General features: G+C 39.3%; 1 protein-coding gene across 2 annotated transcripts in view; it reads left to right on the top strand.

The window, feature by feature from the left end:
• Positions 1-2,730: 2,730 nt before the first annotated feature.
• The window catches only part of PGR (progesterone receptor), a 95,568-nt gene continuing 72,692 nt past the window's right edge, over positions 2,731-25,606 (top strand). For both annotated transcript variants that reach the window (XM_008020625.3, XM_008020624.3), the window contains exons 1-2: positions 2,731-5,456; positions 6,744-6,895. In XM_008020625.3, the coding sequence (XP_008018816.3) occupies positions 3,820-5,456; positions 6,744-6,895 (1,789 nt within the window). In that variant the 5' untranslated portion in view covers positions 2,731-3,819. The remainder of the gene's footprint in view (positions 5,457-6,743; positions 6,896-25,606) is intronic.

The following is a 25,606-nucleotide window of genomic DNA, read 5'->3' as shown; positions in this document are numbered from 1 at the left end:
ATTAATTGTAACAAATATACCCTATTAATTTAAAATGCTAACAGAGAAAATAGTACAAATGATATATGAGCATTCTCTATATTATCCGCTCAATTTTTCTGTAAATCCAAAATTGTTCCCCAAAGTAAAATCTATTAATAAAATATTTAAAGGAAACAGACCTAAAAGGCATATGCATATGTATAATTTAATGTTTAATAAATTGACATAAATATTTTCTAAAACCTAATATATGGTGACAGAAAGCAGATTAGTGGCTTGCCAGAAAGCGGTGATTAGTACTAGGAGAAGGGGATGGGATAGAATAGTATGAAGGGATTTAAAAAGTGGCATGAGGAAACTTTTGGAGGCAAAGGGTATGTTTATCATTTTAACTTCACAGGTATAACAACAAATTATACAATTTAAATATATGCAGTTTATTATATGACAACTATAGCTTGATAACGTGGTTTTTTTCCAAACTATAGAAAAAATAACTTCCACATTTAAATCCTCTTCTCCAAAAACAGTCTTCAGGAATATTTGAAGTTAGGCCCATCACACCTGAATTTAATCAGTGAATTTTATTTCATTCAACAATTCATACATTTGGGAAGTTCCTGTGCCAAAAATGCTAATCACTCAGCATCAAAATTTATGGAATAATGGTGATTTAGGACATGTTGGACATCTTTATTATTGTCTTCCCACGTCAAGATTTTCAATCTTTTGGAAACAACCTCCCGAGACATTCTGACAAGGGAATTATTATAACCAACCAAAATCAAGCCAAATACAGTTTGTCAGATTTAAAATGAAGCCAAGTGCCAATTTTACAGCAGCGACCGCGAAACCAAATTACATGGCATCTGACATTTAAAATCACACTCTTAAGAAGTCATTTGAAGTCTTGGGTTTGGGTTACAGTACTTAACTTTGTAATACCGGGTAACCTTGTGCCTCAGTTTCCCCAGCTATGATATTGGGATAACAGTACCTATTTTGTGAGACTGCTGAAGGATTACAGTTAACACAGGTAAAGGGCTTAGAAGACTACCTGGCAATGCTGTCCTGATTTTACAAATTCTATACATTGTGTGGCATTAGCCATCAGGAAAATACAAATAAATCAGTGAGATACCATTTCCCACACTTGGAGGGCTATAACAAAAAAGACAGATAAGAAGTGTTGTCAAAGATGTGAAGAAACTAGGACCCTTATACACTGCTGGTGGAAATGTAAGATGTACAATCATTTGAACCATAGTCTGGCAGTTCCTCCAAAGACTAAACCTAGAGTTACCATATGACCCAGGAATTACACACCTACGTATATACCTGGAGAAAGGAAAATACATGCTGCATAAAAACTTGCACATGAATATTCATTAGCAGGATTTTTCATGGTAGCCAAAAGGTGTAAACAACCCAAATGTCCAACAATTGATGGAGATGGATAAATAAAATGTGGTTTATCCATACAATGAAATATTATTTGTCAATAAAAAGAGTGAAGAGGTACTGATTCATGTGGAACATGGATGAACTTTGATCCAAAATAGCCAAATCACAAGTACAAAAAGCATATTAGTGGCAGCTGGGAGGTTTAGGCAGAAATGTAGAGTAACTGCTAGTGCATATTGAAATTTTAGAGTTATACTAATGTTACAAAATTAATAGTGGGTGATGGTTGCACAACTCTGAGTACATGAAAAATCAATGATTGATACTTTGAGTGAGTCATATGATATTGGAATTACACCTCAATAAAGCACGGTAACTGTTTTAAGATAGGCTGGAAAGAGAAAGCCTGAAAACAACAATAATGATACTAATAAATTAGTTTACTTCTCTAGTCTCATATACTTCTGTGCCCACACTTGCTCCTGCTTTATTCAAAATGGTCCCCTTGCAGATGCCCTGTGAACATACTATACCTGCTTCCTGGAATTCTCTTTACCTTTCCTCTATCTGCCTAACTCCCACATATCTAAATTAATCAGAGTAAACCACTTGCTAGAACAATCAACTCCAAATCCTAGTGATCTAACATGATAAAGGTTTGTTTCTCACTCATGTAGCCCCTCCCCAGGTGATCGAGGGGTCCAGGCTGCTCACCTCTAGTGGCTCCCCCACCTCCTGGAGTCTTCTGTATTTTCTATACATGGTTGAGATAAACTATGAATCATTAGCATAGCTAGACCTTGAGGCCCTATAAGAAAATCTGCAAATCATTCACTCTGTTTTGAACAAGGTATATTTAAGATGATGTTAAAATACCCAATGGTCTTGGGTCAAATATAGTTTATGACTGTTTATCTAAAATACATATTGCAATACTCTTACCTTTCTCTACTGACTTCATGAATTTAGAGGGGATTCATTTTTATGAGTTCAAAGATAATTACTTTTCAGACTAAGAATATTTAGGGAAAAAAGTACTGTTCAACATCTCTACTGAGGATCTTATGATGTAGCACAGGGTATAAGCTGGAGCTAAAGGAAACTTTCCTTAAAGTGCTATTTACTAAAAATTGGAACACATTCTTTAGGACAAATCAAAGTATGGCACACAACATCCAAACTTCCATCATAGGTACACAGGTGTGACCATCTCCCACTCCCAAATTTCTTTGTCACGCTGAGGATTACTCCAGAGGAGCAAGACATGTTGGTTGCAGCAGGAGAAACTTGAAAGCATTCACTTTTATGGAACGCATAAGGGAGAAAATCTCTTAAAGTATTTAGAATCATCTTTGATACATTTATTATTTTAAAAGATAATGTAGTCAAATGTCTTCCTGTGTTAAATCTTTACAAACCTGAAATCTTAAAATGGTGACAAAAATTCCACTTCTGATAGAATCTATTCGTTTTTCCAATTAGATAGGGCATAATTCTTAATTTTCAAAACAAAATGGAATATGCCTATGAGGTTCCATCCCAAAGAACCTGCTATTGAGAGTAGCATTCAGAATAATGGGTGGAAATGCCAATTCCAGAGTTTCAGATCCTACCCTAATTGGGGTAGGGAGGGGCTTTGGGCGGGGCCTCCCTAGAGGAGGAGGCGTTGTTAGAAAGCTGTCTGGCCAGTCCACAGCTGTCACTAATCGGGGTAAGCCTTGTTGTATTTGCGCGTGTGGGTAGCATTCTCAATGCGAACTAGCTTCACTTGTCATTTGAGTGAAATCTACAACCCGAGGCGGCTAGTGCTCCCGCACTGCTGGGAACTGAGATCTTCGGGGATGACTGTCGCCCGAAGTAGGGAGCCAGCAGAAGCACGACCCTTCCTGGGAATGGGCTGTACCGAGAGGTCCAACTAGCCCCAGGGTTTTAGTGAGAGGGGCAGTGGAACTCAGCGAGGGATTGAGAGCTTCACAGCATGCACGAGTTTGATGCCAGAGAAAAAGTCGGGAGATAAAGGAGTTGCGTGTCACTGAATTGCCGTCGCAGCCGCAGTCACTCAAGTGCCGGACTTGTGAGTACTCTGCGTCTCCAGTCCTCGGATAGAAGTCGGAGAACTCTCTTGGAGAACTCTCCGAGTTAGGAGACGAGATCCCTACAATAACTACTTTTTCTTGCGCTCCCCACTTGCCGCTCTCTGGGACAAACGACAGCCACCGTTCCCCTGACAACAGGATGGAGGCCAAGGGCAGGAGCTGACCAGCGCCGCCCTCCCGCGCCCCCCCGACCCAGGAGGTGGAGATCCCTCCGGTCCAGCCACATTCAACACCCACTTTCTCCTCCCTCTGCCCCTATATTCCCGAAACCCCCTCCTCCTTCCCTTTTCCCTCCTCCCTGGAGACGGGGGAGGAGAAAAAGAGAGTCCAGGTCGTCATGACTGAGCTGAAGGCAAAGGGTCCCCGGGCTCCCCACGTGGCGGGCGGCCCGCCCTCCCCCGAGGTCGGATCTCCACTGCTGTGTCGCCCAGCCGCAGGCCCGTTCCAAGGGAGCCAGACCTCGGACACCTTGCCTGAAGTTCCGGCCATACCTATCTCCCTGGACGGGTTACTCTTCCCTCGGCCCTGCCAGGGACAGGACCCCCTAGACGAAAAGACGCAGGACCAGCAGTCGCTGACGGACGTGGAGGGCGCATATTCCAGAGCTGAAGCTACAAGGGGTACTGGAGGCAGCAGTTCTAGACCCCCAGAAAAGGACAGCGGACTGCTGGACAGTGTCTTGGACACTCTGTTGGCGCCATCAGGTCCCGGGCAGAGCCAATCCAGCCCTCCCGCCTGCGAGGTCACCAGCTCTTGGTGCCTGTTTGGCCCCGAACTTCCTGAAGATCCACCGGCTGCCCCTGCCACCCAGAGAGTGTTGTCTCCGCTCATGAGCCGGTCCGGGGGCAAGGCTGGAGACAGCTCCGGGACGGCAGCTGCCCATAAGGTGCTGCCCCGGGGCCTGTCACCATCCCGGCAGCTGCTGCTCCCGGCCTCTGGGAGCCCTCATTGGTCCGGGGTCCCAGTGAAGCCGTCTCCGCAGCCCACTGCGGTGGAGGTTGAGGAGGAGGATGGCTCCGAGTCCGAGGACTCTGCGGGTCCGCTTCTGAAGGGCAATCCTCGGGCTCTGGGTGGCGCGGCGGCTGGAGGAGGAGCCGCGGCTGTCCCGCCGGGGGCGGCCGCAGGAGGCGTCGCTCTGGTCCCCAAGGAAGATTCCCGGTTCTCAGCGCCCAGGGTCGCCCTGGTGGAGCAGGACGCCCCCATGGCGCCTGGGCGCTCCCCGCTGGCCACCACGACGATGGATTTCATCCACGTGCCCATCCGGCCTCTCAATCACGCCTTATTGGCAGCCCGCACTCGGCACCTGCTGGAAGAGGAGAGCTACGACGGTGGCGCCGGGGCCGCTAGCGCCTTTGCCCCGCCGCGGAGTTCACCCTCTGCCTCATCCACTCCGGTCGCTGTCGGCGACTTCCCCGACTGCGCTTACCCGCCCGACGCCGATCCCAAGGACGACGCGTACCCTCTCTATGGCGACTTCCAGCCGCCCGCTCTAAAGATCAAGGAGGAGGAGGAAGGCGCGGAGGCCTCCGCGCGCTCCCCGCGTTCCTACCTGGTGGCCGGTGCCAACCCCGCCGCCTTTCCGGATTTCCCGCTGGGGCCACCGCCCCCGCTGCCGCCGCGAGCGCCCCCATCCAGACCCGGGGAAGCGGCAGTGACGGCCGCACCAGCCAGTGCCTCAGTGTCGTCGTCGTCCTCCTCGGGGTCGACCCTGGAGTGCATCCTGTACAAAGCGGAGGGCGCGCCGCCCCAGCAGGGCCCGTTCGCGCCGCCGCCCTGCAAGGCGCCGGGCGCGGGCGGCTGCCTGCTCCCGCGGGATGGCCTGCCCTCCACCTCCGCCTCTGCCGCCGCCGCCGGGGCGGCCCCCGCGCTCTACCCTGCACTCGGCCTCAACGGGCTCCCGCAGCTCGGCTACCAGGCCGCCGTGCTCAAGGAGGGCCTGCAGCAGGTCTACCCGCCCTATCTCAACTACCTGAGGTGAGGGCCCGGGGCGGGGCGCGCCCAGCGCGTCCGGGAGTAGCGGTTCCGCTGGCGGCAGCCGCCAACCCTCAGCCCCAGCCCCGGCGCACCGCTGCGCTCCCCCGGGCGGCCGGAGGGGGTGGGCAGCGGGACACAGCACAGGGGCAGTTGCCTCCCTTCTTCTTCCCTCCTCTCCTCACTCTTGGGGACACGAAGGTGGGCGCAGAATATACTATTTTTGGGGCGTGCCTGCCTGAAAGCTGTTTTTTTGTTTTTTGTTATTTTAAACTTTCCAAATCTTCCAGATTCCGAAGCAGAACCAACCCTGATTTAAAACGTGCAGCGTCACACTAGGTCCGCTGTAGCCCAGCGGGGCAGAAAGTGTGCGGCGAGTTGGGGGCTTTATGAAATGCTTCTTGCTTAGAAGAAGGACGTTTACCAGGAGTGCCTGTCTTGGAGAGGAGTTAAGGCACCGTTCCCCCGGGAGGGGTGGGACTTGAGAAGTGGCCGGCCAGAACCGAAAGCTGCACCATCTTAGGGATTTGAACACTTTAATGGCTCAGTTTTCTTAAGAATCTCAAGATTAAAGTTAATCTTGGGAGATGTTTAAACTGTGGATTTAAACACCTATCACTGCATTGCACCGTTTTCTAATTATTGCTTGCGATTCACTACAACTTTTTTTTTTTTTCCATGCAGGTTTAAAAAACACTAATTTGCATACTGAAGTAATGGAATGTAAAAAAAAAAAAAAAGAATGCTCTGTTTGGAATCTTATGTTGTGAATAGGCAAAACAGTGTCAGTGTATTGGACAATACTTTAAAATGACAAACATATACTTGTTTAAGTAAGCAATGATTACAGGGTTGTGTTTTAGAAACTCAAAACAAAAACATTGCAAAGTACCATCGAACTTTTAAAGCCAAACCGTATTTGTTTTGACCCAGCATACACACAGGAAGGACATAACATTTCATTTGTCAAAGACTAAATCGTTTCTATATAAAGAGTTTTGTAGAAAGATTTCTTTTTAACTGACTTTAACTTTCCAGAACATAATATTATACAGTAATAATTGTTCTTTTATATTGGTGCTACTGATGAATGGCTGATCATTTGCAAGTGTGTTGAATCCAGTTACAGGTAGTATATTACCAAGTTTAGTTTGCATGTCTTTCAAGTGTATATATACAGTTCTGTTTTTAAAATCTCCTTTCACCATGTCAATTCGGGTTTAAGAAACCTTTAGTATTAGATAGTGGTGCACTTAAAAATAAATGGAGTACTTTGTTTTGCATTTCAAGGCCGGATTCAGAAGCCAGCCAGAGCCCACAATACAGCTTCGAGTCATTACCTCAGAAGATTTGTTTAATCTGTGGGGATGAAGCATCAGGCTGTCATTATGGTGTCCTTACCTGTGGGAGCTGTAAGGTCTTCTTTAAAAGGGCAATGGAAGGTAGGCTCCTTTCCCCTGATCCTTTATTATTGCTTTAATTGTAAATGGAGATCATCTATTATTGTATAGATTTCAATTATTCCTTGTTTCTTCTAAGAAATAGTGATTTTCCATATAATTTAAAATATATGATGACATTTAAACAATATGTTTTTATTTATGATACTCAAGATTGAATGTGGTTGGGTATTATAATAGCATACTCTTTGACTACACTTTCAGTATTAGACATAAGTCTTAAAAATCTTGAGGAAAGTGCTCTATTGTTCCTTAGCTGCTTAGCTTTCAGAAACAACTTCGTTCTAATAGTACTTTTATATATCTATTATGTAGCTATATATGTGCAGAGTACTTTAAAATTTTGATTAAAAGAAAAATGGTAGTTGACACATATGTACCTGTATGCGTATACATATTTGCTTATACATACATGAACATATATCACAATATATATGATGCAGTTAGTTTTCTACGTGATACTGTCTTTTGACTACATGAATATTTATGTAATATTTACAAAATACTAATGCTAAACAAATTTTTAAATTCTCTTCTTGTTCAGTGTATTTTTGTAAGTGTATAAGGACAGCATTAAACAGTTTAAAACAAAAAATCTGGCCATCACAGTAACATAATCTCTAAAGAAGTATTTTGCTTTAAGTAAAACTTTCATGTTTTTAAACTCATTGAACTTACATGCTTAATGATTTCAGCTTTACTTGCATAGTGTGTTTCAGACTTTTTCAAAGTAAATATTTTTTAATTTATTTCTACCTGAACTCTAAGCAGCCAAACATCTTTACAGTTGAAGATAAAAATACATTGAAAGAGTTCACATTTTAATACTAGCAATAAATGTATTGTATAAGTATGTAAAATGGAGCTTAGGGTTCCCTCTGGAGTGCTGAGATCACACCTAGACAAGGAACCAAAGATCTGAATGTTGGCTTTTTGTCTCCTGTTCTGAGGTTGTTTGTTTATTTGTTTGTTTGTTTGAAAATCACTCTGCTTACAAGCAGAAAAGCAGGGAATGGGAAATTTCACTTTAAGGGAGCTTTCAAAGGAGTTCTTCATAACAAATGTTTGTTTTGTATATTTTTAGAACATGATTTCTTGTTTGTTTACAAAAGAGGAATGTATTTTACTGATGTTGAACATATTCAGCTTCAGGGGGTTTGATTGCCTTTTAAACTAATTGAGGCAGTGTTAAAAGTGGTACTTGAGAAAATAGGGCAACTGAGAGTGGCTCTTACCCATTGACATAATTTATTTATAGTTACAGATGGAAGTTCTTTGTGTGAAAAAGTCAGTTTTCCAATGGGTAATTGGAGTTACCATTTTTATCTGACTTTAATTCTGGTTTCTTCAGCATTCCCTTCTACATTAATGTGATTTCCTCTAAAGTCTCCTAAGGATAGTATAATTTTATAAGTGAATGACTCCCTTAGAATCCCCTGAAGACCAATTTTTCCTACCCCAGCTCCTTCTTTTTAAAGATAAGCAAATCTCAAAGACATAAATATGAGTTTCCAAAGGTCACAAAACTAGTTAGTAGCTGATTGTTAGTAAACATAGGTTAAATATTTTTAAACTGCAGTTCTTGTAAATCAGAGACGATATGCAAAAGTAGATATATAAACTCTGTCTGATTCACAGAAGTTATTTCATAAAGTGCATATGTAGAGCAAAGAGCACCCTAACTAAAATACAAATGCTTTCTCATCATTTTGTTAGAATAGCATCCAAAACTGTGAGGAAGTCTCTCCAAATGTACTCTTAGAAAGCATTTGTCAGACTCTGGCTGTTGGCGTGGTCCTATAGTCTTGAGTAGCAGAAATGAAGCACCTTTATTTAGCAATAATTACAAAGAGTTACTTAAGATTTGATGCAGATAAATCATTCATGAAACTAGAACAAGATTGTGAACTATATTAGTAAGTTCCTTCATTCAGCAATGTATTCCAAAGATATCCTTTGTCCCTGACTTCACTTTTCTCTGCCTTGAGATCAAATGAGGATAACAGTGGCTATTTCTTAGGGTTGCTATAAAGATTAAATGAACTGATGCTTGTAAAGTATGTAGAAGGCCTGACATATTATTAGTTTCCATTGGCATTTCTACTTTCAAGGAGCTTGTAATACAGTTAGGGAAATAACATATGCACATAAAACATCTAAATAAAGATTCTCAGTAAATGCCCAAGTAAGCAATTGTGTCATGTATATGAGATCTTTGTGGTTTGTGAGTTTTTGTATTTGGACAGAGCGAGGTGGTCATGGGCTGGAATATGTATATTCTTGAATGATGACGAAGGCTTCATGGAAGATATGAACATTTGATTAGTAAAGGACAGATAAGATCTCTAGGCATCGAGGAGAACTTTAAGGGTATATAGTCAAAGAAGAGTTAAGAAATTAAGATTACGCTAAGCGTTGAATGTTCACATTAGGAAATTGAGAGAGTTAAAGGTTGGGAAACTAGGTTGCTAGTGTTTAGGTGAATTTGGAGAATTGGAAATTTAAGGCAAGAGAATAGAGAGAAGGTTCCAGGAGTTTCCAGGAATGAGAAAGATAAGTAGAAGGACTTATACCAGGTTCAAAATCTTCAACAAAGCAATGCTGCGTGATGAGCTGGTTCAAGGTGGTGCTATGTGTGGTTGCCAATATGGCCAGAAGTTTCAAGTCAACAGGCAACAATATGGATACTAATGTTGGCAAGATGATAATGATAATGATGGCATTATAAAGTGCTTTCTCTGTGCCAGTGACTATTTCAGTGCTTTGCAGGTCTTATCTAATTGTTATAATGTTGATATTATTATTATTACTGCCACTTTACAAATGAAGAAACTAAGGTCTGTAGATGTTAAGCTATCTTAATACACTTAGGAAATAGTAAAGTCAGGATTCAAATCCACGTGTTATGAATCCAGAATCCCTGCCCTCGACCACTACGCTTCCTTTCTCATAATAGGAAATGCAGTCAAACAAAAAACAATAGAGGGTTCGAAGAAAAGATGTGAGCCAAGTGATGAAACATCTAGGAAGGTAAAAGTGAATCCTAAAGGAGAATGCAAGAGCAGGAGTAATGAGAAGTGTGTGGTATAAAACGATGGATCATATTAACTTCACATTTAAGGCAGCAATAACAAGACATAAACAGGAGCCAACAGTTTCTTCACCTCCCTCCCATGTTAGGGGTGGGAAGTGACAGAGCCTATAAAGTCATTCTGGGTGACTCTGTTTCCCTTGATATGAGACAGAAGAGAGAAGAGATAAAGAAATAAGATACCACTCAGGAAATGGGAGAAAGGAGTTGGGAAAGGTGATTTCTTTTAAGCTAACTGGACTGTTTAAAATATAGTATTGGTCAAAAACCAGTTGGTTGGATAGACCATTGCATTCCTTTACCAAGACTTATAGGTTTGGAGTGAACCAGGAAATCGTCAGGAATTGACTTAATGCCTTCTAAGGAGAGGAAGTAATAATGACCTGCCAGTCCTGCAAATGCAGACTACTAACCTGTTGTGATGAAGGAAACGACAGTTTCTCAATGGCTTATCTTTGCCAGTACACAGTAACCAGCCCAGTGCTAGGAATATACTAGGCATCCAGTAAATAACTGTTTGCTACGTGATCCAGTCATCATAACTGATAATGCCATACTTTTATTCTTTGGATGCTTTACTCAGTGACAGCATTTGTTGTGAATACATTTGATGTGATATGATTAAACACGTTATAATACAGTTGAAATGTGTTACTTAGAAGACACTAAGCTAAGTAGGTATTGATGGATTTTCAATTGTATTGCAATATTATCCTTGTTCTTTTATTCATATATTAATTGTTCATGAAGTAATTACCTTAATTACATTAGTTCATGTATGTATTGAGTGCCTGCCATGCGCCAGGTACTATGGTAGGTGCTGGTGAAACCAGAGTAAAACAAGAGAGACCTTGCTGGCTGTTGACTAAAGTTTATAGTGTAGTGGTGGAGAGAGAAATTTTACTGATTTGTGTACACATGACTAATTGCACGTGTGGTAAGTGATTTGTTTATGCAATGTTTGGACAACTAGAGAATTGACCCCTCTGTCAGATAACGGGGAAAGTTTTTCAGACCTAGATGTCACAATAAATAGACTACAGAGGAAACTAGACAGAAATGAAATACTTTTATGAATAAAGTGTTTCTTTCAAAAGTTGAGTATACTTGGTGTCATAGGATAGTAATGAAAAGTGGTTTGGTAGCATAGTTCGCCTTGATACAGCATCAGAAAGAGAAATATTGAACATCCAATTTTTCATTAGCAACTTCTGTGATTTATTTGTTCTATATTTAGAGCTCTGTAATGCTTTCTCCATCTTTTGTAGTGCACAGATTATCCAGCAATCTCTTCCACTGTAATCTATTTGAATAATATTTGGACTCTGAGAAGGTATTTTGCCAATAATCTTACTTACATTCAATTACTCTCCAATAGAGTCTACTCTATAATAGCTTTCACATTACCCTAAAAATAAATATGCAGTAATTCACTAGACTTTATTTCAAAACTCTATATCCAATTTCTTTTCAAGCTGAGGTCTCTCAGTTTAATATTTAGCATGGATAATGATAGACTGGTTTTACACACCATTTTACATTATGGTTCATTGAAATAAGCCTCTACTGTACTGAAAAAGAAATGGTTAAAAAGATAGCATTTGGTGTCATCTGTTCATATGTGGTTATTTAGAGCTCCCAAATTATTAATACTCTTTTAACCTGTACCTTAATACCACTACTAGAGCCAGAGGAGAAGCAGTAGTATTAGCCATGCATGCTAGTGCTAATAACCGCTCCTGTTCTGGCCACTGAATCATTGTACTTTAATTACTCAAGTAACACAACAGTCTGTCTCCTTTAAACAATGAAAATGTTACCAATAAGGCTTAGGTCCTCTTTGATCAATACCTCTAATCTGTTCCCTTGCCTACCATCTACCTCAGTTTTTCACGTGTGTGTGTGTATGTGTGTGTGGAATATGTCCTCTGGGGTGTGTTAATATATAAATGCTATATATCACAATTTATGCATCATTCATGTTATTTTGATACAAAAATGACTTGAGGCTCTATTGTTCATATATGTAGTTCTAACCTGTGTTTTTTAACCACTACTTAATACCTCATAATATGAAAATCGTTATATTTAGGAATTACTACACTATTACTTGAGTAAACCCTTTTTGTACTTTTCTCCTTTGGTACATGTCTTCTGTTTCCAGAATATATTGAAGTATTTTGATACAGTTCTGGATGAAAGAGATGACAGCTTTCTACCTGCTGCTAAGATGATTTGATTCACTAATTTATTCACTTCAGATATGTGTGGGACTGAAGATGAAAATGTATACAGACCCTGTCTTTGACATGCACAAAACCAAGAAGAAGAAAACAATGGTACAACTAGTGAACATGAGAATACCTTGATATAAGTTATGCCAGAGCCATGGCTGACACACCGTAGTATTCAGTTAGACACATGGAGAAGGATGGCAGTTTAGTCTACTATCATATCTTGATGTTGTGCAAGAGGCTTATTCATTTAATAGTCACTTAACTAGCCTTGACTATAATCCAGGCACTGTTTTAACTGCTTCACTGGATTAGCTCAATTAATCCTTGTAAGAGTCCTATGAGGTGGAGGTTCTGTTGGTATCTATATTTTACAGATGGGTATAAAGAGAGGTTTCTACTATTCAGGAGGTCTGACTCTAACTTCTGTGCTGTTTCCCCAGACTGTTCTGTATTTGAGCAAATATTAATTATTTTATACTTTTTCAGATAAATACATGGTCTCTTATAGGAGACTGGTTTTCAAATTGTGCTCCTTAACTCAGTCAAGTTCCTCCTTCTGCTCAGAACAGCTCTGTACTTCTTTATTTGGTTTATATTTCTACTTGAGATTTTTATTGGGACAAAGGATTCTCAGCCAACCTTTTGTTTTGTTTTTTTTTTTAAAAAAAAAAAAAACACTCCTTTATAACAGGAAACCCTTAGATCTCAGTCAAGTATTGAATTATTCAAGTGACTCCTAAGACTTTTTTGGCTCTATTTGCTGGTGTATTTTTGGCATTTGTGCAAAGATAGGATGACCATTTGTGATCAAGATTTAAAGTCCAACTATTCACTATTCTAACAATATCCACATTAACAGCTGAAGATCACATCTGAGTTATAGAGCTTTTGCTTTTGTCAGCAAAAAATCAAAGTAACTCCAGGGAATCTTTTATCAGTCACTTCTTTAAAGGATTGATTGAAATAATTGATACTTAAGACAGACACTCAAAAATAGGCACACTAATCATTTACATAAGGGATTTCCAACTGCTAGGATGTAGACTGATAGCACAGCCAGTCCATGGTCCAATATGGGTCCATGACCAGTTAGGGAGTGGGCCACACAGGAGGTGAGCAGTGGGCAAGTGAGAATTACAGACTGAGCTCCGCCACCTGTCACATCAGCAGCAGCCTTAGATTCTCATAAGAGTGAGAACCCTATTGTGAATTGTGCATGCCAGGGATCTAGGTTGCACACTTCTTATGAGAATCTAATACCTGATGATCTGTGGTAGAACAGTTTCATCAAGAAACCATCCCACACCATCCATGAAAAAACTGTCTTCCACAAAACCAAAAAGGTTGAGGACTGCTGGTTTACACCTTGGCTTTTAAACTTCATTGTTATTTAAGAACATCAGAAAGTCAAATACTCTATATATCATCCCTATCTACCTAATTTGAGGATGGGCTGATGAACATAATATCCTTCTTGTGGCTAGACAGCCCTCATATAATTAACTATATAATGCATACTTCGTATAGCTTATCATCAAGACATTTTTTTCTCCTCTGATGAGATGTTATGCTTTCTAATAAGTGATATGTAAATAGCCTATTGTGTTTTCCTTTTAATTTTAACTCCTACAAGTAAATTTTAATGCTCAATTTTTAAAAATTAACAGGCTTTGAGCTTTGTTTTTAACTGCTACTACAGCATTTTGTGTTATGTACTTTAGATGACATTTTAAGGAATCATAACTTTTTTCTTAAAGCATAGTATTTACTAGTAATCATTATTTCTTTAGAAAAATATGCAAATACTTTTCATGCTATTTACTCTCCTGTGACCAAGTGATTTATTTATGAGATTCAATACACAGGTAGTGAGTATGAACTGTGAGCTCAAAACAATGCTGTAGCATTTGTAGGAAATATAAAAATTAAAGGGCAAAAATAATGGTTATTTATTGAATGTTTACTAAATTCAGGTACTCTTCTAATGTCTTTTTGTGTACTAACTCATTTAACCCTTGCAACATTCCTATGAGACAGGTTCTATTTTCCTCATTTTACAGATGAGGTTCGTTCAGTTCGTCAACAGTAGAGCAGAACTCCCTTCCTGGAGCCAGTGCTCTTAACTTTCACTGGGTATTCCTTTGCAGCAAAAGATACAGTCTTTGATTTCAAGGAGCCTGCAATGTGTGTGTGGAAGTGAGTGATTAACAGACAACACTGCAATTTAGTGTTTGATTAAATTGTGTGTTGCAGACTTAGGGTGCTATAAGTGAACTAGAGAGGAAGGTACCAAGAGTTGTCATTACTGATTGCCTATATGTAATAGAAACCATGCTAAATGCTTTATGTTTAATATTTCTATTCTTCACAACAATCCTAAAAAGTAGAATTTACCATTTCCACTTCATATGTAAGCAAAGACTCAGAAGTTAATTAACTTACCCAAATAATAGTAGTACCGGCAGAGATTTGTCTTCAGTAGTTAGAAAAGGTAGTTTATTGAGCTAGTAAGATTTATTCAAAGCCTTTAAAAATAGAGACAGTAATTAAGAAACATTTATTTTTTGATAGTTTTTTAAATATAATAATATTGTGACTCCTGGCTTATTATACACAAGAAAAATTTCATGTGGGTCAACAACTTAATTTTTTTAATTTAAAGAAAGGAAACCTAAAAGTATGGAAAGATGATGGAGGTATATATTTATATATATATAAAAATATATATATTTATATGGAAATATATATATGGGATGGAAAAACTTTCTAAATTTGATATAAAATCCAGAATTCAAAAACAAATTTGCTCAAAAAATTCATGAAGTCAAAAGACAACAACAAATTAGGAAACTAATGTGTATGTAAGTCAAAAGGAAATAATTACTCGTATACAAAATATTTTTACAAATCAAGAAAAAGACAACAGGAAGAAAAATGAACAAAAAATATTGAGACAGTTCACAAAATACAGCCCACAGAAGTATGAAAAAGGCTCAACTCACTAATAAAGCACTACTGATTAAAATAATAATGGGAATTTCAGCAATTCAATTATTGGAATAATAATGAATAACAATGACCATTGGAGTATCTGAAGATAGTTTGGTATTGTCAATTAAAATACGCATTACTTTGGCCCAGCAATTCTACTTCTAGAAACTCACCCTTACAGAACCCTAGAATACCTTTAGATGGATGTTTATTGCAGTATTACATTATTTGTAATACTGAGAAACTGAATACAGTCCAAATGTCTGTTAAAAAGAGATTAGCAAATTGTGGTATACCCTTGCAATGAAAAGAGTGAATTGGCTGTCTAAATATTCACATCTAATGTTTCACATCTATATTACAGATGTGAAAAAGTCTCTAAAATATTTGCTTTTATGAAAAAGCAAGGAACAATATCATTCTGGGTAAAAATTGTACCCATTTGATCTTACTAGCTGTAGAGAGCTATCTAAAGAAAATAACTAAGTGCTTACTGTCAGGACAATGAGAGACTTCCAATTTCTGATGACATTGTTTTATTTTATTTTTTTTTGTTGTTGTTATTTTTTGTTTTTTGAGATGGAATCTAGCTCCGTTGCCCAGGTTGGAGTGCAGTGGTTTGATCTCAGCTCACTGCAACCTACGCCTCCTTGGTTCAAGTGATTCTTCTGCCTCAGCCTCCCGACTAGCTGGGATTACAGGCGCCCACCACCACACCCAGCTAATTTTTTTTTTATTTTAGTAGAGATGGGGTTTCACCATGTTGGCCAGGCTGGTCTCGAACTCCTGACCTCAGGTGATCCTCCCACCTCGGCCTCCCAAAGTGTTGGGATTACAGGCATGAGCCACCGCACCCAGCTTCATTCTTTAAGCAAGTATTTACTGAAGGGACTGCGATTACAGATCAACTTGGTGCCTGACTTTCCTCCACACTGGCCCCGCCTAGTCTCAGCTAGCCTGTCCTGCCCTAATGCTGTCTAGTGACCATATGCACCACTTTTCACTTTCAGGTACCCTAGAATGTTGAAAGAGACTAAAAAAGAATGAAACTTGAAGAATGTTGAAGCAAAAACTTGAGGTTACTCTATGTCATGAATTAAGGAATCCTTCCTGACTAGATGGAGCCAAGAATGGACACAGGCCCACAATTCCTCACACACAATCTCAATATTCAAAAAGCACTGCAAACAAAAATTTTGTTGTAGTCACTTGTCAATACCTAACCTGACGTGAATTTGTTTGGCTGCAAAATCTGATCTGAAATCACATGAGGATATCTTGTAGTCTCTGTAAATATTCATACATTTTGCTGCATAAATATAATGTTTTATTAAGTGTTGCTCTATTTCATCTTTCTAAAATACAAACAGTTTTGAATTTTGAAACACATCTGGCCCAATACATTTCAGCTAAGAGATTTTGGACATGTATTCAGAAATGATTTCTAGACTAGATTGCGAGTGGTGCCTGCTGGCTTTTTACTGTGTAGCAGCCCTGAACATTTTTATAGACAATTCTTATCATTTATTCTTATCTTTTTTTTTTTTTTTTGAGATGGATTCCCACTCTGTTGCCCAGGCTGAAGTGCAGTGGCACAATCTCAGCTCACTGCACTGCCTCCTGGGTTCAAGTGATTCTCCTGCCTCAGCCTCCAAAGTAGCTGGGATTACAGGCATGTACCACCACGCACACTAATTTTTGTATTTTAGTAGAGACGGGGTTTCACCATGTTGGCCAGGTTGCTCTTGAACTCCTGACCTGAAGCGATCCTCCCACCTCAGCGTCCCAAAGTGCTGGGATTACAGGCGTGAGCAACGGCGTCCAGACTATTCTTATCATTTTTAATAAATTCTTACTACCATGCTGGGTTCTGCAGGGAGCTATAAAAGATAAATAAGCCATATTACCTAACTTCATATAGTTTTCATTCAATCATGGAGTTTATCCCATATGCAAGTATAATATAGGTAATATATAAAACAAATGTGTTTTTGATTTCAAGGGGAAAAAGATCATATTTAACTAGAGAGACCAAAATATGTTTTTATGGAAAGGGGAGCATGCTAGATGGGCTGCTGAGAATGCATGAAATTTTTGATAGCGAAAATTATAATGGCTTTTATAAACAAAAACTACAGACTGAGCAGAAAGACAATTTGGCTAAAGCAGGGAACATGATCAGAATCCCTTATGATAATATATAATTTATTTGTGTTTTTTTCTAGATAATCCATTTCATGAGCTTTTGAAAGAGATCAGTGACCCCTTTCCCCCACCCCCAAAAAAGTTAGCTTACCACTGCTTTAAAGGAATGGTGAAGATTATTATAAAATAGGTCAAAAAAATGTGGAATGACACAATGGAGTGTTTACAGTTAAGTGAGTAAAGAGTGAGAAGCCCCTAAATATTTTTGGGCAGTGTAGTGGCCTATTTTAATATTTAGGAAAATTAGTATGTCAGCAGTATGTTGGAAAGATTAACGTCAGAAAGGTAAGGGACAAGGAAAGCAGTCTGGGAATGGTGCGCTAAGGACCTGAGCCAGGGTTGTGGAGAGAGGAATGGGTTCAATGGGTAGACTGGAACCAATTGAAAACGGTAATGAAAGTGACACAAGAGAATTGTGGGGGTGGGGGAAGTCACCTTCAGAAATAGGAAGTACATGATCATTTTACTCAGTAAAGGAGTGATGTTGAAAGTAGTATTTAGGGAGGATTATCCTCAAAGCACCATGCAGAATGTATTTGAACAGAGATTAGAGAGGTTGAAGTCTGAGAGAACAGCTAGGGAACTGAAAACACGGATTCTGAGAAGTAGTTTAATTTCAAATTGTTTGTATTATATTCTACATAATGTCCTCAGCAGGATATTGAAATAATATAATTTTTTGTGCACAAAATAACCTCTGAGAATTGAGATGTTCTGGTTTGTCACTTCATTTAGCCATCTGCTTATTTATTAACTCATACTAAAAATAATGCCTTTTTGTGCCTGGATTTGTGTTAAATATTGAGACTCAAAAACGGATAAGCCAAATTCATAACTTAGGAGAAAGGCACGAAAACACATTATTGAAATGCAGTCTGATAATATCTATGAGAGGTGTGAGCTGATAATTGTGGAAGAATAGGACAGGGAGAGCTAACCCTGGTGTTTAAATGCTGGTGTATGGAAGGGGAAAGTCTGAATCCTGACTAAGCATTAGATGAAAAATACTAAATTTTAAAAATTATTGTAATTTCAAAGTTTGTGGCAGCTTTTTTGTAATTAACAGTGGAAACCACAATGATTTATCTTTTGTTAAACAGAGCACTTCAATGAGTGTTTCTTTGTGCAAAGGCCCATCCAGAGGCCACTTTGGATTTGGGGGAGGGGGATGAAAGTATGAAGAACGGAACCTCTCTATGTACCATTTTAATAGAAATTAGGGAATTGTAGGCTAGCAGCTGGGGCAAGGAGTAGGAAATAGAAAGGGCCTAGCAACTGAGTAGGAAGCAAGGGCTCAAGGAGAGTGGATGCCTGTGAGAATTTCCCTATTGCAGGTAACAATCCATAAATCCCTAGGCTGGTAGTGCCTGATAGCAAACTTGGAATTGTTTACTATCTCATGGTTTAATTACCTCCAGCTACCTCCCAAACCTTAAGTAAATTTTTGCTGTTTACATTTTCCTTTATAAAAGGATATGTATTTCAGATTGCAGACCTTTCCTATGATGACAAGTGTCTCAGTAGTATGATACTTAGAAGATATATAGGCCAGGCGTAGTGGCTCACGCCTGTAATCCCAGCACTCTGGAAGGCCGAGGTGGGCAGATCATGAGGTCAGTAGATCAAGACCATCCTGGCTAACATGGTGAAACCCTGTCTCTACTAAAAATACAAAAATAAATAGCTAGGCATGGTGGCAGGTGCCTCTAGTCCCAGCTACTCAGGAGGCTGAGGCAGGAGAATGGCGTGAACCCAGGAGGTGGAGCTTGCAGTGAGCAGAGATCACGCCACTGCACTCCAGCCTGGGGGACAGAGCGCGACTCTGTCTTAAAAAAAAAAAAAAAGAAAGAAAAAAAAAAAAAGGGTATTTAGCAGAAGGTACAGTTAATCTGCCCCCTTCAAGTTAAAGATAATGTTCATGATAGAAAAAAGGAGTTCTGCCCACCTCGGCCTTCCAGAGTGCTGGGATTACAGGTGTGAGCCACCGCACCCAGCCTATATATCTTCTAAGTATCATACTACTGAGACACTTGTCATCATAGGAAAGGTCTGCAATCTGAAATACATATCCTTTTATAAAAGAAAATGTAAACAGCAAAAATTTACTTAAAGTTTGGGAGGTAGCTGGAGGTAATTAAAACATGAGATAGTAAACAATTCCAAGTTTGCTATCAGGCACTACCAGCCTAGGGATTTATGGATTGTTACCTGCAATAGGGAGATTTTCACAGGCATCCATTCTTTTGAAAGACACCTGTGGTTTGTAGATAGCATTTTGAAAACAAGTCTTTGGGGATGATTCCACTGTTATTTGATTGTATTGTGAAGATATTATAAGATATCAAAATTTTATAGTTACGTACATAAACACTTTGAAATAAGATTTTCTAACTTGTTAAAAAAATCTTCCACAGAATTTCAGTGGTTAGGTTCTGAACACATTTCATAATAATAGTGACATCATTGAACACATATGTCAGGAACTTGGCTAAATGTGTTATATTAAACACAAAGATTTTAAATCACTTGCACAGATAAATAGTAAATAAAATGATAGAGCTGAGATTGGAACCTACAGAACCTTCTCTCTTATTTGTTACATTATCTCTTATTCATTATCTAGTGTCTCTTTGTCCTAAGTATTTGTAATGAAACTTGATTGACATAAGGGAGAGTAGATACTTGCTAGCTGAATTTCGGGGGTAAAAGAAACTTTTCATAACTGGTATGTGGAATTGAAAATGAATATTATGACTAGATAATCTGCCCTGCCGACAGTCCCCTCATTCTCTGTGGTTTCTGGATGGCTGTCTTCCACCTTCTCTTCTCAGCCTGCCAGCACTCACCTGTCCTCACTTTCAGCTAACAACTTTGCTTCCTAATTATCGGAAAAAAAACTTCATGAAATTACTACCATCATCTGTATGGACAGAAGTGGCATCTGAACTGTAATACCATTTTTCTTCTGTTACCAGAGATCTGCAGTTCTCAAGTCCAGTCCTCTCTCCTTGACCACTAGATCCAGATTACTCCTGCTGACTCAAGGACAGGCTCTACCAATTCTCCTCCAACCCTTAAATCATTTTCCCCCTTCTCTACTGGATTATTCCTGTCAGCCTACAGATATGCTCTTTCTTTTCCCATCTTAAAATACAAACAAAATACTTTTGTTGATTTCATTTACTCTTCAGCCACCAATTATTTTTCTTCTTCTTTTACAGCAAAACTCTTCCAACACATTTTCTTCCCCCATTCACTCTTAAACCTCACCCAATCAGTTACTTACCTCTGTCACTCCACCAAAACTTCTCTTGTCAAGGTTACCATGTTGTTAAGTCTTATGGGCAATTTTCAGTCCCATGTTACTTGACTTATTGGTAGCATTTGACAAATGATCACTCCACCTTCCTGGAAATACTTTATTCGCTTGGTTTTCAGGACACGACCCTCTCTTGATTTTCCTCACTGGCTCCCATTCAAACTGTTCTTCTCCTTTAGCTTTTAATATGAGAGGGTCCAGTGCTAGTATTTGGTCCTCTTCCCTTCTGTTTATATACTTAATTCCTTGGTTATCTAATCCAGTCTCAAAACTGTGGATAAATCACCCATAATCCAATCACTCCCAAATTTCTATCTCCAGCCTAGACCTTTCCCCTGAACTCCAGACTTGTGTGTCTAATTGCCTACCTAATATCTTTGTAGTATGAGTACTGAATATCTCAAACCAACACATCCCAGAGTTGGCTCCTGATGTACTTTGGATTTTGTCTGGTAAGCCAGTGTTCTTTCGGTCTTCAAGCTGTCTGCCTCAGAATCACATGGGTACTGGTTTGAGATGATTTCGGCACCTCGCCCCAGGTAAACCAAATCAAAATATCTAAGAAAGGGACCCAGAAATGGCATATCAGATAGCTGTTTGGCTGTTTCTTAAAGTTCTACTTGGCTCAGAGGGGAGCCAGATACAAAGCTGAGAGGTGACATGGTTGACTTTTTTTTTATTTTTTTATTTTTTTATTTATTTTTTTTTTTTGGAGAAAGTTAACTCTAGAAGCAATGGGGAATAGAGGCAGAAGGTCATCCCAGGGAGATCAGACCTAAGATTATTTAAAATACTCTTTGATCGAGATCTGGGGACTGTCAGTCTTTTGCTGAGAAAACACTACTTTTTAATTCCCTAAAGCAGTGAAGCTGAAATATAGAAGGCAGGTAGACTGTGGCCCCTACCAAGAATGCTCTCTTCTCTAGGAAGAATTCTAAAAAATGTGAGAGGTTAGGAAGGGAGGTTGGAGACTTCCACTTTTTGTGTCCTTACTACGTACCAGGCACTATAGTAGACACATTGTATGTATTTGTTATAGGCATACCTTAGAGATATCGCAGGTTCTTTCCAGACAACTACAATAAAGCAAATATGACAATAAAGCAAGTCACACAAATTTTTTGCTTTCCCAGTGTCTAAAACAGTTATGTTTACACTATATTGTAGTGTTAAGTGTGCAATGGCATTATGTCTAAATAAACAATGTACATACCCTGATTAAAAATTGCTAATGATTATATGAGCCTTAAGCAAGTTGTAATCTTCTTGCTGGTAGAGGGTCTTGCCTTATGTGAATGGTCATTGACTTATCAAGGTAGCGATTGCTGGAGGTTGGGGTGACTGTGGCAATTTCTAAATGAGACAACAGTGAAGTTTACCATATCCATAGACTGTTCCTTTCACAAAAGATCTCTCTGTAGTATGAAATACTGTGTTTTACCCACAATAGAACTTCTTTGAAAATTGGAGTCAGTTTTCTCAAAACCTGCTGCTGCATTATCAACTAAGTTTATATAATATCTTAAATCCTAAATGTTTTGTTGTCATTTCAACAGTGTTCACAGCATCTTCACCAGGAGCAGATTGAATCTCAAGAAAGCACTTTCTTTGCTCATCCATGAGACAAAACCCCTCATGCATTCAAATTTTTTGAGATTTTAGCAATTCAGTCACATCGTTGAGCTCCACTTCTAATTCCAGTTCTTTTGCTATTCCTACCACATATGCAGTTACTTCCTCCATGAAGCCTTGAATCCCTCAAAGTCATCTATAAGGGTTTGAATAAACTTCTTCCAAACTGCTGCTAATGCTGATGCTTTGACTTTCTCCCATGAACCACAAATGGTCTTAATGACATCTACAATGATGAACACTTTCTAAAAGGTTTTCAATGTACTTTGCCCAGATTCATCAGAGGAATCACAATCTATGGCAGTGATAGCCTAATAAAATGATTTCTTAAATCATAAGGCTTGAAAGTCAGAATTACTCAGTGATCCATGGGCTGCAGAATGGATGTTGTGTTAGCAGGCTTGAATACATTAACCTTCTTGTGCATCAGCGCTCATGGGATTTTTTTTTTTTTTCTAAGCAGTAGGTCTCAACAGTGGGCTTAAAGTAGTTAGTGGACCATGATGTAAATAGATGTGCTGTCACTCAGGCTTTGCTGTTCCATTTCCAGAACACAGGCAGAGTAGATTTACCGTAATTCTTAAAGGCCTTAGGAATTTCAGAATGATAAATGAGGATTGGCTTTAACTTCAAATGACCAGCTTTATTAGCCCCTAACAAGAGAGTCAGCCTTTCCTTTGAAGCTTTGCAGCCAGGCATTGACTTCTCCTATCTAGTTCTGAAAGTTCTAAATGGCATCTTTTTTTTCCAAGAGAAAGCTGTTTTATCTACATTGAATATCTGTTGTTTAGTGTAGCTACCTTCATCCATGATCTTAGCTAGATCTTTTGGATAATTTGCTGCAGCTTCTACATCAGCACTTGCTGCTTCACCTTGCACTTTTATGTTGTGGGAATGGCTTCTTTCCTTAAACCTCATAATCCAGCTTATGCTACTTTCAAACTTTTCTTTTACAGCTTTCATCCCTCTCTCACCCTTCATAGAATTGAAGAGAATTATGGCCTTGCTCTGGATTAGGTTTGGCTTAAGGGAATGTTGTGGCTGGTGTGATCCTCTATCCAGGCCACTAAGCATTTCTCCATATCAGCCATAAGGCTTTTTTTGTTTTGTTTTTTGCTTTCTTATCATTCATATGTTCACTGGAGTAGCACTTTTTAACTTCCTTCAAGAACTTTTCCTTTGCATTTACAACTTGGTTAACTGGTGCAAGAGGCCTAGCTTTTGGCCTATCTTGGCTTTCAATTTTCCTCCTTCATGAAGCTTAATCTTTCTAGCTTTTAATTTAAGGTGAGACATATGCAACCCTTCCTTTCACTTGAACATTTAGAGGCCATTATAGGGTTGTTAACTGGCCTGATTTCAATATTGTGACACAGGGAATAGGAAATCATGAAGAAAGTGACAAGGACAGAATGGCCAATTGGTGGAGCAGTCCAAACACACACATTTATCAGTTAAGTTTATTGTCTTATATGGGCAAGGTTTGTGACACCCAAAAACAATTACAGTAATAACATCAAAGATCAAAGATCTCTGTTCATAGATCACCGTAACAGAGATGATAATGAAAAAAGTTTGAAATATTTTGAGAATTACCAAAATGTGGCAGAGACAGGAAGTGAACATGTGCTGTTGGAAAAATGATGCCCATAGTCTTGCTGGATGCAGGGCTGCCACAAACCCTGAATTTGTAAAACATACAATATTTGTGAAGTACAATTAAGCAAAGCACAATAAGATACTATATGCTTGTATCTCCCTTAATTTTCTGCTAAGAGCTGTTTGAGAAGTTACTACCGTCTCCTTTTTTCAGATATAAGAATTAAAACAAGGAAGGAAGTTAACTTTCCTAAAGATACCCCGGCAGTTAGTAATAGAGCTGGTAACCAAACCCAGTTTTGGCAGACTCCAAAAATTAAACCGCTTTCACTAAAGCACACCACTGGGCACTGTGAAGTACGAGATGATACTAGCAATTGATTGAAAGATTTATTGAAAATACTTAAAAATCTTATTGTAGTCAAAGCTTTTAAAAATATTTTTTACTTAAAAAATTTATTATTATTTAGAGACAGACTGGGGTGCAGTGGCATGATCATAGCTCACTGCAGCCTTGAACTCCTGGACTCAAGTGATACTCCCACCTCAACCTCCAGATATATTTTTAAAGACAGGGCCTTGCTTTGTTGCAGGCTGATCTGGAACTCCTGGCCTCAAGCAGTCATCCCAACTCAGCCTCCCAAAGTAATGGGGTTACAGCAGGCATGGACCACCTTGCCTAGGCTCAATTTTTTTTTTTTTTTTTTTTTTTTTTGGATGGAGTCTCACTCTATCGCCCAGGAGTGTAATGGCACAATCTCTACTCACTGCAACCTCCGCCTCCCAGGTTCAAGTGATTCTTCTGCTTCAGCCTCCAGAGTAGCTGGGATTACAAGCACCCACCACCAAGCCTAGCTAATTTTTTCATTTTCAGTAGAGACAGGGTTTCACTGTGTCGGCCAGGTTGTCTCAAACTCCTGACCTTAAGTGATCTGCCCGTCTCAGCCTCCCAAAGTGCTGGGATTACAGGCATGAGCAACTGCGCCCGGCCGGCTCAAATCTTACATATTTGGGTGCCTAGACTTAAATAACATTTAGGAAAATGTTAATTAATTATCCATATAGTTCTACCTTTTCCTCTTTTTTCTTTTCTTTTTTTTTTTTTTACAAAGCCATTTTCAAGTGAGACTGAGGAGATTCTGGAAAATTATCACAGAATCTTAAGTCACTTGATGTACCTAAACAGAGTTTGAAGAAATAATGAAGCTGAATATTGATAAATTTAGGATCTCTATAATCAGGACGAAAAAAATAAACTACATAGATACGAGGGAAGGAATTAACCATTTGCATTTATGTAACTGTTATAATCCTGCATCAGAGTAGCACAAGGATGTAAACAACTGTGTTGACAAATAGTTTTGTAATTTTTTAATGTTTTTTATGTAGCTGTCTTAAACTCCTTTCTCAATGGTATGTGAGGTCAAATGATTGTGGTTTCTTTTTTTTAATTTTGCATGTAATGTGTGGTTCCTTACATTCTCTAAATGCTTACTGGTTAGCTAACTATGTTATTATTGATGTCAGTTACAACTAGATACTTCATACAATTTCATATTTTATAAGTTAGAAGATATGTGACTAATTAAGGCATTTGGAAGAGCTCCAGAGAGATTGTT

The sequence above is a fragment of the Chlorocebus sabaeus genome, chromosome 1, assembly GCF_047675955.1.
Source record: "Chlorocebus sabaeus isolate Y175 chromosome 1, mChlSab1.0.hap1, whole genome shotgun sequence".
In the NCBI taxonomy this organism is placed as follows: Eukaryota; Metazoa; Chordata; class Mammalia; order Primates; family Cercopithecidae; genus Chlorocebus; species Chlorocebus sabaeus.
This window is presented reverse-complemented; position numbering and strand designations above follow the sequence as displayed.